The sequence below is a fragment of the Thalia democratica genome, chromosome 7 (assembly GCF_965202585.1).
Source record: "Thalia democratica chromosome 7, ktThaDemo2.hap1.1, whole genome shotgun sequence".
In the NCBI taxonomy this organism is placed as follows: Eukaryota; Metazoa; Chordata; class Thaliacea; order Salpida; family Salpidae; genus Thalia; species Thalia democratica.
The window spans coordinates 46,877,154-46,890,695 of NC_139171.1; the positions used below are offsets into that span (position 1 = coordinate 46,877,154).

At 25.6% G+C, this 13,542-nt stretch overlaps 2 protein-coding genes across 2 annotated transcripts; both read left to right on the forward strand.

The window, feature by feature from the left end:
* The first annotated feature begins 3,490 nt into the window (after positions 1–3,490).
* LOC145840417 (histone acetyltransferase KAT2B-like) lies at positions 3,491–6,264 on the forward strand. The gene has a single exon (XM_082947673.1). The coding sequence runs from the start codon at positions 3,492–3,494 to the stop codon at positions 5,874–5,876; it is 2,385 nt and encodes a 794-aa protein (XP_082803799.1). The 5' UTR covers position 3,491; the 3' UTR covers positions 5,877–6,264.
* A 1,075-nt stretch (positions 6,265–7,339) lies between these two features.
* Positions 7,340–13,113, forward strand: LOC145840507 (histone acetyltransferase KAT2B-like). Its single transcript, XM_082947791.1, has 2 exons — positions 7,340–7,460; positions 10,874–13,113. The coding sequence occupies exon 2, from the start codon at positions 10,897–10,899 to the stop codon at positions 13,072–13,074; it is 2,178 nt and encodes a 725-aa protein (XP_082803917.1). The 5' UTR covers positions 7,340–7,460; positions 10,874–10,896; the 3' UTR covers positions 13,075–13,113.
* Positions 13,114–13,542: the final 429 nt, after the last annotated feature.

A 13,542-nucleotide genomic window follows, 5' to 3' on the forward strand; every position in this document is an offset into this window, starting at 1 on the left:
GTTGCATCAATATTGAACTGAAATTATATTCATTTAATTTAGGCTCTAACTAAACCATAATTTTAGAATGTGCTAAACAAAATAAGTACATCAATATGTTAAACACTTTAAGAAGTATGCATCTGTGTAAGGTGCCTACTTATTTTTTAATAACAACACATTTATCTTTTATTTTTAAAGGTTCTTTTTAAGAAGTACGCCCTGCTAAGGTAAGCAATATTTTTATTTAGTACGAGGTTAAAAATAATACACACACACTTATCTTTTAAATTTAGTGGTGATTTTAGGAATTAGAAAAAAAAACTACTTATAGTTTATTGAACAACAAAAAAAGGAGCTCAAAATTTTGGTCCTAAGACCTGATGTGCAAAAAATCCATAAGACCACAGATACCTTTTAACGTCTTTTTCAGTTATAACTGTTTACAGATCAAGATGAAGACAAGCTTTTTAGGGCAAAGATATAGTACTGTAACTTCTGGTGACCTTTTGACTAGGTTTGACATTTTATTTCTACATGCAAAACTTTTTATTGACATAAATAAAAATTCTTATAATGAAAGTTTGATATTCTAAACTTATAAATATTTATAAATTATAAACTTATAACTAAATTTTTTTGTACCATAACTTCAGCTGAGATAACAAAAAACAAAATCACCACTTGATTAACTTACCTATATTTAGTTATGCATTAAAATAAGACTACTTGATAAATAAAATGAAATTTTAAATGATAAACAGAAACATTGTTAAACAGTTAAAACACCTAAAAAATAACAAAAAATATAAGAAAAAGTAATCTAGTTTCCTTTGAAACTAAATTGTATTTTAATAAAATTTTGATTTAGTTGTTATTTTATGTCTACAAAAAGATGCAGGCAAAATATTTATGCTTCATAAAACAAAAAAATTATAAAATTACCTATAAGGTTTTTCACAAACAATATTTGGACTTTATTTAACAAAAAAACTTTGATTATCTTTTTTTATTGTCTTTACAAGTATATCTTCATCTTGATCTGTAAATAGTTATTTAGTATTAAAAATAACCTAAAACAACACCACTAAATTTAAAAGATAAGTGTGCGTGCATTATTTTTAACCTTGTCAAAATAAAAAAATACTGTGTACCTTACTTGGATGTGTACTTCTTAAAATGAGTAACTTTTATACATTTTGTTATAAGCACATTTTAAAACTATGTTTTAACTAGAGCCTAAATTATATATATAAATTCATTTCAATATTGGTGTGACATCATTTTATTTAATTACCCTAAAAGTATGTTATCAGGTTTCTTAATAGTTTTATGATGTATCAAAAAAATTTAATGAACATTAAAAAAAAAGAACAAGAGTGATTTTATCCCTATTTATTCATATCTTTATACCTATATTTTCAAGATATTTCAGTAAAATAGGCTATTTTATAGTCACTAAGGCTAGTTTTATTTCAATTCAAAAAATGGCAACCCTGTGTCCATTTGAGCTACTTAAGGTAACTTTGAATTTTAAAAGAATTAATTTTCTATAGGCTAGTAGTATAGAAAAGTATTAAAATACTTAGTAAATATTAGTTTTTTATGTTACCAAACATAGTTTTTATATTAATTTGAAGATTTTGAAATTTTTACAGGGTGGCAATTTCATCTGTAAAACAAATAAAACTTACAATTATAAAATTTAAGCAAAACAAATTGTTAATTTAATACTTTCAGAAAAAACCATAAAACTTCGAATGTTAAATAAAAATTACAAAAAAGTGTGGAATTTCAAATAACTTTACACAAAATAATGAAAAATTGATTATATAAGAAATAACTATTGTATACAATAAAAGTTTGTATATTTTGCATAATTATATAACTATGTAGTACTTTATGTAAAATTAAACAGTTAAAATACGAAAAGAAAAAGTAAGTTTATAAACAAGGTTTTGTCAATTATGGGTTGTAAAAAATCACTAACATTTTGGGTTATAGAAAAAGTAAGCTAATAGCATTAAGCTTTACTGTGCAAGGATATTATTTTTATTCAAGTTATTTTTTCATGTATGACCCTAATTTAGCTAGCCTGGGGCGTATAACTTTATTTGTTATAGAATACAAACAGACAAAACTGATTATGCATATATTTAAATAAATTGTTATACTTTAGAAATTTTGAACAAACTATATGCATTCTACTGTGCAAATTGCTCATCATATTTAGTTATAAATTATGTTATCTAATTGAAAAAATAAAGTTATTCCATCACCATGGGCAACATTATAATGTCATATAAGTGTGGAAGAAATTAGACTATGTCAATTATTAATATGTTTTTGATATTTTAAACACATTAATTTAAATTTTTAAACATATTTAAAATATAACATTTAAGAATAAGAAACAACAGAATTTATTGATTATTCTACCGAGTTTATCTTATTTGGCACTCCTTATGAAGCCATCATTGCTGCTGACAACCACTAAATTTTAATTATTCCTGCTCACTATATTTTCTATTTTTGGAGACCACTTTTTTACTTTACTTGAACATAAGTTAAGTTAGGTAATAATTTAGCAGGTATGTTTTTCATAAAGTATTATTATCTATAACTCTCCATCTCTCTACCTAACTAAAAACTATCTAACAACCTTGTTTTCTTTTTTAAATATTTTGCAATAAAACCTCTTAACTTATCAAATAGTTTATTATTTAGTATATTAATTATTATTATACCCTTATCCCAAATGTAGCTCACTAAAATTTAATGATGATCAACAAACAAATAAGTTTTGTTTAACTGACTTGGCAATATTTACAATATATAAAAGTACCTATTAGCATCATTACCACATACTCATCATATCTCAGGCTATTTAGAAATTTTTTTAAAGTCTCAGTCTTGTTAATATTATACTATAAAACTTGTAAACTATATTTTCTAAATAAGTTTTTACATTTTAATATTAGCAAGGTATTACTTCTCATATTACTAAAAAGTTAAAGTAGGTATATCATTCATTTAGATATACCTTAAATTTCACATTTACTAATTTTGTAAATTCGAGACAAAACCATTCAGGTAAACTAGAAAAGTAAAAATTAGTCTTATGTTTTGAAATTTAGGTTCTATCGTTTAATATATTAAATAATCTAATGATATACATGTTTTACATTTATCATCTGCACTTTAAACAGTATTTATGAAGTTATAATAAGTTTACTAATTAGTGTTTACAAAAAATGAAATAAATGAAAAATATTTTTAGACCTCAGTCTTATGTTAGTTTAAAACTAATTAGAAGCAATATTTACTAATTATTATCAGTTATAATTTTTAAAAAGTTCTATATGTTTATAAAAAATTTAAAAAACAAAAAGTTTAATTTTCAAAGCTTGACTAAATTTATAGAAAACAATAAGTATATTTTGATAAGTTTCTTAATGTGTAAATGAAATTATTATTTTTTATGTGTATTTTTTAGGTACTACTAGTTTAATATGGATCTACCTAGCCCAAAATGTTTTGCTCTTAATTCTAACAATGAAATAATAGTATCTCAGTTAATTCCAAATTTTATTAATTTGGAAAAAGCTGCAAAGAAAATTTTAGAGTTTAAAGGTTTGAAAATAATAGAAAAATTAAAAGTAATAGCTAAGCACTCAAGATGTAAACGAGAATGTTATCACAGGTGTGCTAGTTTTAAATCATCTTCTGTTGTTGATTCTCAAAATTCAGAAATTAATAATGCTTATGTTGACATATCATCTTTAACAGAAAAATGCAAACTTTGTCATCATAGTTTAGGAGATCATCTGATGCAGTTTAAAGATTATACATTATCTGACATAGATAAGGTTTTAGAGATGGTTGTTGGAAATGAAAACATAAAGTTGATGGTACAAAAAAGTGAAAACCATGTTAAACTACTTTATGCTGCTCTTAGTAGATTGTTGCTAAAGACAATAGAGCAAAATGGCACTGATCCAGAATTACCCAAGGAAAAAATTGGACATCCATATCCTCAAGGTCTTAGTATTAGTAAAGGTGTTACTAATTTTGTATTGTATAAGTATAGTCATTTGCCGCCAAAAGAAATACAACAGACACATGAACTAGCTAAAATATTTTTGGATTTCCTTAATGAAGGAGGTTTACCTATTCCTAATGCCTCTAAAGAAAGAACTCAAGAAAATATTAAGTATCAAAAAGATTTTGCTAAATGGGTTTGTTACTGTCAAATTCCAAAAATTTGTACTCGGTTTCCTTCATATAATTTAATTGATGTTTTTGGTAGAAACTTACTCAGACAAGTTTTTTCTATTACAAGAAAGCGTTTATTAAACAACTATCGTTCGCAAAGCAAAAATGACAAAACTATGTTTGTTCTATCAAAACTGCCAAGTTTTCTTTCACTATTAGAAAAAGAAATTAGTACAGGAGAGTCTACTTTTTGGGATTCAGAGTTTGCCCAAACTCATCTTGCATTGCAATCACCTCATTCAAATGATTCTTTAAGTAACATATTCAGCCCAAGTTTAAGTCCAGGGGTACCAAATAGTTTGAATAGTGCTGTAGACCTTATGTCTCCATCAAATGTTATGATGTCCAGTGTTGAAAGTAATATTTCTGCCAACCTAAATTCTAATTTGTCATCTAAAAGAAAAATAGAAACTTGTAACCTTGAAAATAGAAAACAAATTAAGCTTCATTTCAGTGAAGATGATAGAGCAATGATTAATTCTACTGATAACTCTATAGACACTTTAATTGACATTCTTTCAAGTGTACACCATGAAACAGCTGAGCCAGAAGGGCATAATACAAAAAAAGGTGATCAAATGGCAAGAGATGAATCTGCGAGGCTACAAGAAAGAATGGGTGAAATAGAATTTCATGTTGTAGCAAATGACAATAATGCAACTGGTCAAACATTAGAGTGGCTTTTACAAATGCAAAATGTAGTTTCTCGCCAGTTACCCAGAATGCCAAAAGACTATATAGCTAAGTTTATATTTGATATTTACCATAGATCGCTTGTTCTAGTTAAAAACAATATTGTAGTTGGTGGCATATGTTACCGAATGTTTCCTTCTCAAGGATTTACTGAAATAGTCTTTTTAGCAGTAACAAGTCTTGAACAAGTCCGTGGTTATGGAACTCATTTAATGAACCATCTTAAAGAGTATCATATCAAGCAAAATATATATCATTTTCTTACTTATGCAGATGTGAATGCTATAGGTTATTTTGAAAAACAAGGATTTTCAGCTGATATAAAAATTCCAAAGAAAAAATATGATGGCTACCTTAAAGATTATGATCAAGCAAAATTAATGGGTTGTGAATTAGTTTCAATTGCTTATACCGAACATAGTGTTACTGTTGCAAATCAGAGACAAGTTGTAAAAAAACTTATGGCTGAAAAACAAAAAGGAAAAACAATAACTTACCTTGGACTGGTGTGGCCAAGTAATGTTAAAAGTATTCCCTTTGAAAACATACCAGGTTTGTGTGATATTAATGTTAGTAAAATTAAGTGTTCCAAAAATGGTCCAGATGATATGGAATCTATTTATCCTTTACTAAAATTAGTTATTAAATATTTAACATGTCACCCAAAAGCTTGGCCTTTTAAAACAAGAGTTAATGAAGCTGAAGCTCCTACATATTATGAAGTCATTACAGAACCAATGGATTTACAAACTTTAGAAGATAATTTAGTTAAAAGAGACTACAGATCAAAAAAGGAGTTTATTGAAGATGTTAACAAAATTTTTAGCAATTGTCGCATTTTTAATGAGCAAGGAAGTCCATATGTTACCTGTGCAAATGAACTGCAAACATATTTCAATAAAATTGTAAGGCGTTTGAAATTACTTTAATACAAAAACTGGCTTTTTTAAGATAATTTAACCAATTTTTTTTAGCTAATTAAAGATATGATTAATTACAGTTTTTATCACTTTTTCAAACTTTTGTTTGAACTTTTCAAAATGTCATGCCAGTGTAGACTCTAATTAAGTTTTATTAATCAAGCTAGTCTGATTTCTTTGTAAATCTCAAAATAATTTCTTTAATACTAATTATTAAGGAGCCAAATTAATAAACTATATATACTGTTTTTATAAACTTGAATAATATTAAATCCATTTTGTTTTTGGAAAACTATTTAAGTTAAATATGATGAGTAACCAGGTTTTTTGAAAAGTTAGTTTTTAAACTATTTGGGTAGTTACACTTTTTCTATTTATCTATGCTAAACCCATTTAAACAGACTAACATGTTAGTTTGTATTTACCAACTTAAAATTTAAGTTGCTCTTATTTTTTGCTGAAATTGTTAGCAGTAATGAATGATAAAAAGTTTCTTAATTAAAATTTATTAAAGATAAATAATCTGTGGTTCGAAATATTCTTGCATATAATAATAGAGTAAGACTACATAGTCAATGATTAACTTATATGTTAACTTTTTTTTTATATTTAGCTTTTTTAACTTTTAAATACCAAAGGTATTTAACTTTCCAAAATTTAAAATACTTTTATTTTCTTTAGATTAATTTAGTTTTTTTGTTTAATTTTACAGTGTTCAAAAATGACAATATTTATTTGTACAAAAAAATCAAATATTAACCTAGAAATACAAACTAAGATAAAATAATGTTTATAGATTGGTATAAGAAGTAATTTTATATGTAATACTATAGTTAGAATTTTACAAAAAAAGAAAAATATTTTTTGCATACAATTTCTACTAGTTTTACTGCATTCTTTTCTAAATTTTATTTTATTGTGTTGTAATAAAAAACTGTTAATTTTATAAAGTACTTTCTTACACAAATAATACTACTTGTTTTTTGGTATATATTCTAAACTAGTCTGTGTGATTTAAACTGATATATGATTTTTTGTTCTAAGCGTCGCAAAGTTTTATTCCTGAAATATATTTGATTTGCAGTGTAATTTCAGTCTATAAATGGCTAATCCAAAGTTATAATTTACTATTTTTAAAAATTGAGTTAGTAGAATTTTTTTTTTTTTTGAATGAGATTTAGGTTTTATAAATATATATTTTTTTTTACTTGGTTTTCTTTTGAACAAAGTTCTCGGTTAATTAAAACAATATCTTAAGTTAACATATAAACGATCAAATTAAAGTTTTAATACTTTTTGAACATTACACAATAGGATTTGATAATTATTGTTATAACAGTAAATTGTATTTACTTTCGAAAGACTATCAATTGAGCTTATTACTTAAATAGTTTTATAAATAGTTAGTACAAATAGTTAAATTACACTTCATATACTTTATAGGTTATTAAAAAGTTTATATCAATTATAAGAAGAACTATTCTTGATATATTTTAAACTTGTGAGAAATAATAAATGTTATTAGCTTCAAAATAATCTTTACAGGGATGCTGCTATATATAAGAGAAGAAAATTTGCAAAAAGAATAAACAGGTATTAAACTGCTACTTTAAACTCTCTATTTAATAGACACTACTTCTTTAAGTATAATTTCACATAAAATTATTTAAGCATTCTAGACTCATGCATTTTTGTTAACTTATGAATTGTATTTAGAACAATCTAAAGGTGGAAAACATTTCTCTTGGGTGGGATAGATTTACCAAAATTAACAACCGATTAAAATTAGGCTAAACTTGTTGAAAAGTTGTCTTAGCAGAAAAATAATTTTAAAAGTTTTATTATAACAACTAAAACAAAATTTTCTAAACTAGAACTTAATTTAGTAATAATTTAACTGGCAACTAATATAAACTAAAAGAATAATTTAGGGCATATTTCAAAGTATTTGATGTTAAAAATCTCAATTTTTTGTAGTGATGTACCGGACTCACTATCCGGGTCCGGCCGGATATTGCCATTTTTGTCTGATATCCGGATCCGGCCGGATTCTAATTTGAAAAAAAAGTCCGGGTCCGGCTGGTTCCTAACAGAGATCCGTCCGGACCCGGATCTAGTTAGTAAAAAAGAGCATACTGAAAAGTAGTTTTTTCGAAAACAAACCCTGTGTAAATTAATAAGAGTCATTTTCGTCAGTTAAAATTAAACACCTACCGTGATTGGCTCATTTTGTACACCTGACTAATTTACATTTGTTTACATTTAAACTATGAAAGAAACATTTCAGAAATGCAACTCTTTACATATGTTGTAAAATTGAAACCTTTGGAATGAGTACTTGCATTATTTATTGTTTAAAGTTGAGCTCAGAGAATATTTAGAGTTAATACGGTTGAATGTACGAGCCAATGAGAATCATATGACGAAATTTTTCAAACTAAATACTGATGCAACAAAACATCAGAACATGACAGGCAGTTTATCTGTAAGCAGTTAGTTAGTTTGGTGTGCAGCTTGAAGCAACAAAATATCTTGAACTTTTTTGTAAATGCTTATTGTAAGTAGTGTTTTGTTTTTAAAGTGAATATTTCAACTGGTGTTTAATTGTTTAAATATTTAAGCCAGTTTTATAGTTTACTAGTTTTTTAAAAATTTTACAGTTTCTTGTTTACTAAAAGTTTTATTTAATTTATAGTTTATAGTTTTAAGTCTTTTGATATAGACTTGCAAAGCTTTTAGTTTTTAAAGTGTTACCAAAATAATTAATAATTTTGTATATGCAAGTATTTCTTGTTGTGTTTTATATAAAAGATTCATCACTCAAAACTGTTGTGTCTGATTATAGAAAGTAGTCTCAGATAGAATTTAGTATTTGTTAGATATTAATTAAATAAGGTAGGATTTTATTATTATGGGTAGTACTAATAAGTTAAGTGTACCACAATCAGTCCACAACTTTACTACCAAATTGTCAACCTTTGCTAGCTGTTCTACTGATTATTAGATTAAAGTTATTTTTTCAGTTTTTAAAAACCTCATTCTGACTCAGGCTTGTTTATACTCACTCTAGCTAGTTTTATTGACTTAAACAGTGGCAACCCTGCTAGTTTGAAAATTTTTGGGAATTTTAGAAAATCTTGGACTGCCTCAGGCTAGTTTAGTTTTTTTATAAAAACTCAGGCTAGTTTTTTTTTAGATTTTGAATGAGTTTGATCTGATCCAGTTTTCAATATTTTGTAATTTTCTAGTGTATTTTGTTCAAGAACTTGATTTCAGATTTTTAATTGTAAATAACACCTAAATTTGTAAACCTTGTGGCTAGCTGTTCTACTTATTATTAGATTAAAGTTCTTTTTTTCAGTTTTTAAAAACCTCATTCTGACTCAGGCTAGTTTATACTAGTGATGTACCGGACTCACTATCCGGGTCCGGTCGGATATTGCCATTTTTGTCTGATATCCAGACCCGGCCGGATTCTGATTTAAAAAAAAAGTCTGGGTCCGGTACATCACTAACTTTTTGTGACTTTCACAAACTTTTTTCAAGCTAATAAGTACTTCATGGACTAGAGATTTCTGTTGTAGGGCCAGATCTGACCCGCTAGCAGTACCTTACTCACCCCTAGTATAATCAGCTGTTTGGTAAAATTCTAATTGAAATTATTTATTTTTGAGATCAATAACACAAGTAAATCTTTTTTTTTTATAATTTGATCTTATTTTGTTAAGTTTTGACTAAGCTGTAAGTTGTTTTTTACAGCTTTTCAATATTAAACCTAATTTTAGGATATATGTGGTTAAAGTTTGAGAATACAGTTTGATTTCTTACTGTAGGATAAAACTGAATAGATGAGTAAATAAAAATCACTAAAAATGTATCTTTTTTTTAATTATTTGAGATAAATATCTCAAAATTTCAAGAAATGTTCTTTGCAATAACTAATCTTTAAGATCTTTCATAAAGAATTTTAAAGTTTTCTAAACAATTTTATTAAATTTAAAATCAAAACATTTATTTTTGTTGTTATATATCATTTTTTTTTTAATTTTTAGAGTTTTTTTGAATATTGGAAAAGTTTACCAAAAGTTTAAGGTATTTATGTTATAAGTGTAAAAGAAGACATGTTTTATGTTTGGTTTTAAATTTACCATTTTATTTATTTCTGTCACAAGTAACCTATTTTACACTCCAACTTTAACCAGCAATATATTGAAAACTAGTTTAAATTTAAAAAAATTATAAAAGCAATTTAACAACTTATAGCTTTGTTGAAACTTTACAAAATTTTAATCAAGTTGTAAAAAAAAGTTATTTTCCCTTCCACCTGTGCCCTTAACTTACAAAGTAATTTTATTTTATAAAATTTTTAGGATAAGTTGCTACATCTTAATAATATGTTTTGCTCTTTATAAAAGTTATATTTAGTTTTATTTATGAAATTACAATGTTTTAAAAGTACAATTGGTTTTTATTTTTTTTATTATACTCAAGTCTAATTATCTTAAATTGTAAATAATTTTTTACACACTTTAGTTTATTAATATTAGTAAGCAACAAAACTCATAATTTTTTAAAGTTTATTCAGTTACTGTTTGACTTTTTCTACTTTAAGCAAAAATTTACCAAGTCTTTACTTAATCTAATTAAATGCAAATGTTATGCTTGCAAAATATCTATTATGTCCTCTCTAACGTTAGTTGTCAACTTAATTACCACAGTTTGTTAAAATAAAGTTTTAACTTTTTTACATTTAATTAGTAACTTTTTGAACATTTTTTTTAGTTTATAAAATTCTTTGATCTTGTTTTGATATTTCAACAATTACCTTGACTTATGCACAGTACATGTAACTAATATTTATACACATGTAATAGAAAAATTATAGTTTTTATTTTATTTAATTTAATTCTATTAAAAAAAGTATTAAATTTGTTTTAAAACAATTAGATGTAAATAAATTTTATTTTCAAAAATTTTTGTGTCAATTTTAAATAGTTTCTATACAGAAATTAGTAAAAAAAGTTACTCTATGGCTGCCAACATTGAAATTCAAAGTATAATTGAAGATATTGACCAAAAAATAAAAACTATTACTTGTAAAGATAATTTCAAGGCTAGACTTGGAAAAAAAGTTCATAAGATTAGTCAGTATTCAAAATGTAAGTATACAGATTGTAATTGTTCTTGTTGGGTTGCAAATAATGAAACAGTTTTACAAAATCTTTTAGCAATTGTTGAATTCGATCTCAGTTCTTTAGATTTAATGTGCACATGTGGTCATGCATTAAGTGATCATATGTTACAGTATGAAGGTAGTAGCCAAAATCACATTGATATTGCTTTTGTAATGGCTCTTGACTGTGACAAACTTAAAGAAGCATTACATAGTACAGCCTCATTATCAAAAATAAACTTTTATCAGAACCTTCTCAAAAAACTTATATTTTGTATTGAGAAAAAAAAGAACATTTTAAGTTGCACTCAAGACTTTGGTAGTTATTTTTCAACAGGTAAATGTATTAGAGAAATTTTAATCAACTATTACGTTTTGAAGTATTGTCAACTACCAAAATCAAAAGTAGAGTTAGGTTATGAATTTACTAAAACAATTTTAAACTTTATGAATTCTGTTGATTTGGAAAATTATTTGGACAATACAAATGAAAAAGAGTTATACCTATTAAATAGATGGATGGCATATTGTTCAGTACCAAGTTTTTTGCAAAGTTTTAATAGTTATTTACTCATAGATGTATTTGGTAAAGATTTAATTAGTTTAATTATTGAAAAACTAAAAGAAACTTTAATGTTTAAAAGTGATCTTTTATTTTCTGAAGATTACAAGAATAATGACTTACAGAATTTAAAAAATGAATTATCATTTTACTTGGAAAATCTAGAAAACACTATAAGTTCAGCCACTTCATCCATAACTGATATTGATGCTACAGATAGTTTTGCTCCTCACATGTATCCTTTAGTTACTGGGCTGTATGCTGTTGGTAAAAGAAAATCACTTAGTTTTACTGAAGCGTTGAAATCTTCAAACAAAGTCATCAAAGAGTTAAGATTATTTGAACAAAAAAAGGCAATAAAAAGAAGTTTTTCCATTATAAACGAAAACAATTCTTTTGAAACACACAGCTGTAAACTTAAAAGAATGATGAATGGGTTGGATAAGTTTTCGAATTGTAACTCTGTAAATTTTAGTCCTATGTTTACTATCATTTCATATTGCAAAGGATTACCTATAGAGGAATCAGAAAAACTTCTGAAATTTAGAAATATTGTTTATCTACAATTACCTAAAATGCCAGAAGAATACATTACAAAAAATGTTTTTGATTCTAACCACAAAAATTTGCTTCTAGTGGTTAACAAAGAGGTAGTTGGTGGTATTTGTTTTAGAATGTTTCCAACGCAAGGTTTTACAGAAATAGTTTTTCTTGTAGTTTTGACGGAAAATCAAGTACAGGGGTATGGCTCTGCTCTAATGAATAAGCTCAAAGATTATCACTCGTCTAAGGGAATTTATCATTTACTTACTTGTGCTGATTCAAATGCTACAGGGTTCTTTAAAAAACAACAGTTTACTAATATTAAACTTTGTCAAGGTGCATATAAAGAATACCTCAAGGACTATCATGCATCTAGTCAAGTGGGTTGTTCATTAAACCCTCAGATTCCTTACTCAGAACTAATGGTATTAAGGGAAAAAAATAAAAGAATTGTTGAGTCTTTAATAAAGAAAAAGCAAGAGGTTTACTCTGAAAAAGTTTTTCCGGGGTTAAAATTTGAAAATGATTATGTGCCACTTGATAAAATACCTGGGTTTACTGATAAAATGATAAAAGCAATAAAAATGAAATCGTGTGCAAGTTTTTCTGACAAAAAAAATAGTTTAAAAGAGGATCTTGAATTCATACTCAGTGAGTTATACAACCACAATAATTCACACCGTTTAAAAAGACTAGCAAATATTTTAGATAATTCAGATAATGGACAAAATGTTAATGAACCAATGGACTTATTTAGAATAAAAACTAAATTAAAAGAAGGTAAGTATTGTGAACAAAAGGAATTTGTTAAAGATATTCGAAAAGTACTTTCTAATGCTCGTAAATCAAATCAAGATGATTGTTCATTAGAAAAAGAAGTAGATTTATTAGAGACTTTTTTCGACAATATTCTTAAACAATATAAATAAACATATACGAACACTATTAATCTAATTTACTTTTAGTTTCATTACAATTAGAACGAAGAATTATATTTTACCTCTTAAAACTAATATAGATTAATAACATTTAAAATGAACAATTACTAAATAGTCTTTGAATTAGTTAAATTAGTTAAATTTGTGTATTTTAGTTCTTTTTTTTAACATCAGAAAAAATTTTGTTTAAGAAAAATCTGAGATTTTATACTTTGATTAGATTAAGTAAAGTAAATTGTTTATTTTCCTTAATCTATTATCATATGTTTTTGCAAATATTTACACCAAGTTAATTATAGTCAATATTTGCTATTATTGATTTGTCTTATGATTTATTATTGTTATACTTTTTTTGTTATGATAACAGGCTGTAGTAATTAGTTTTTAAATGCTACGTTTGTGCCTAATTTGTATTTAGATTAATTTTAGAATAAAAGACAAAATGAAAACTAAAGATTA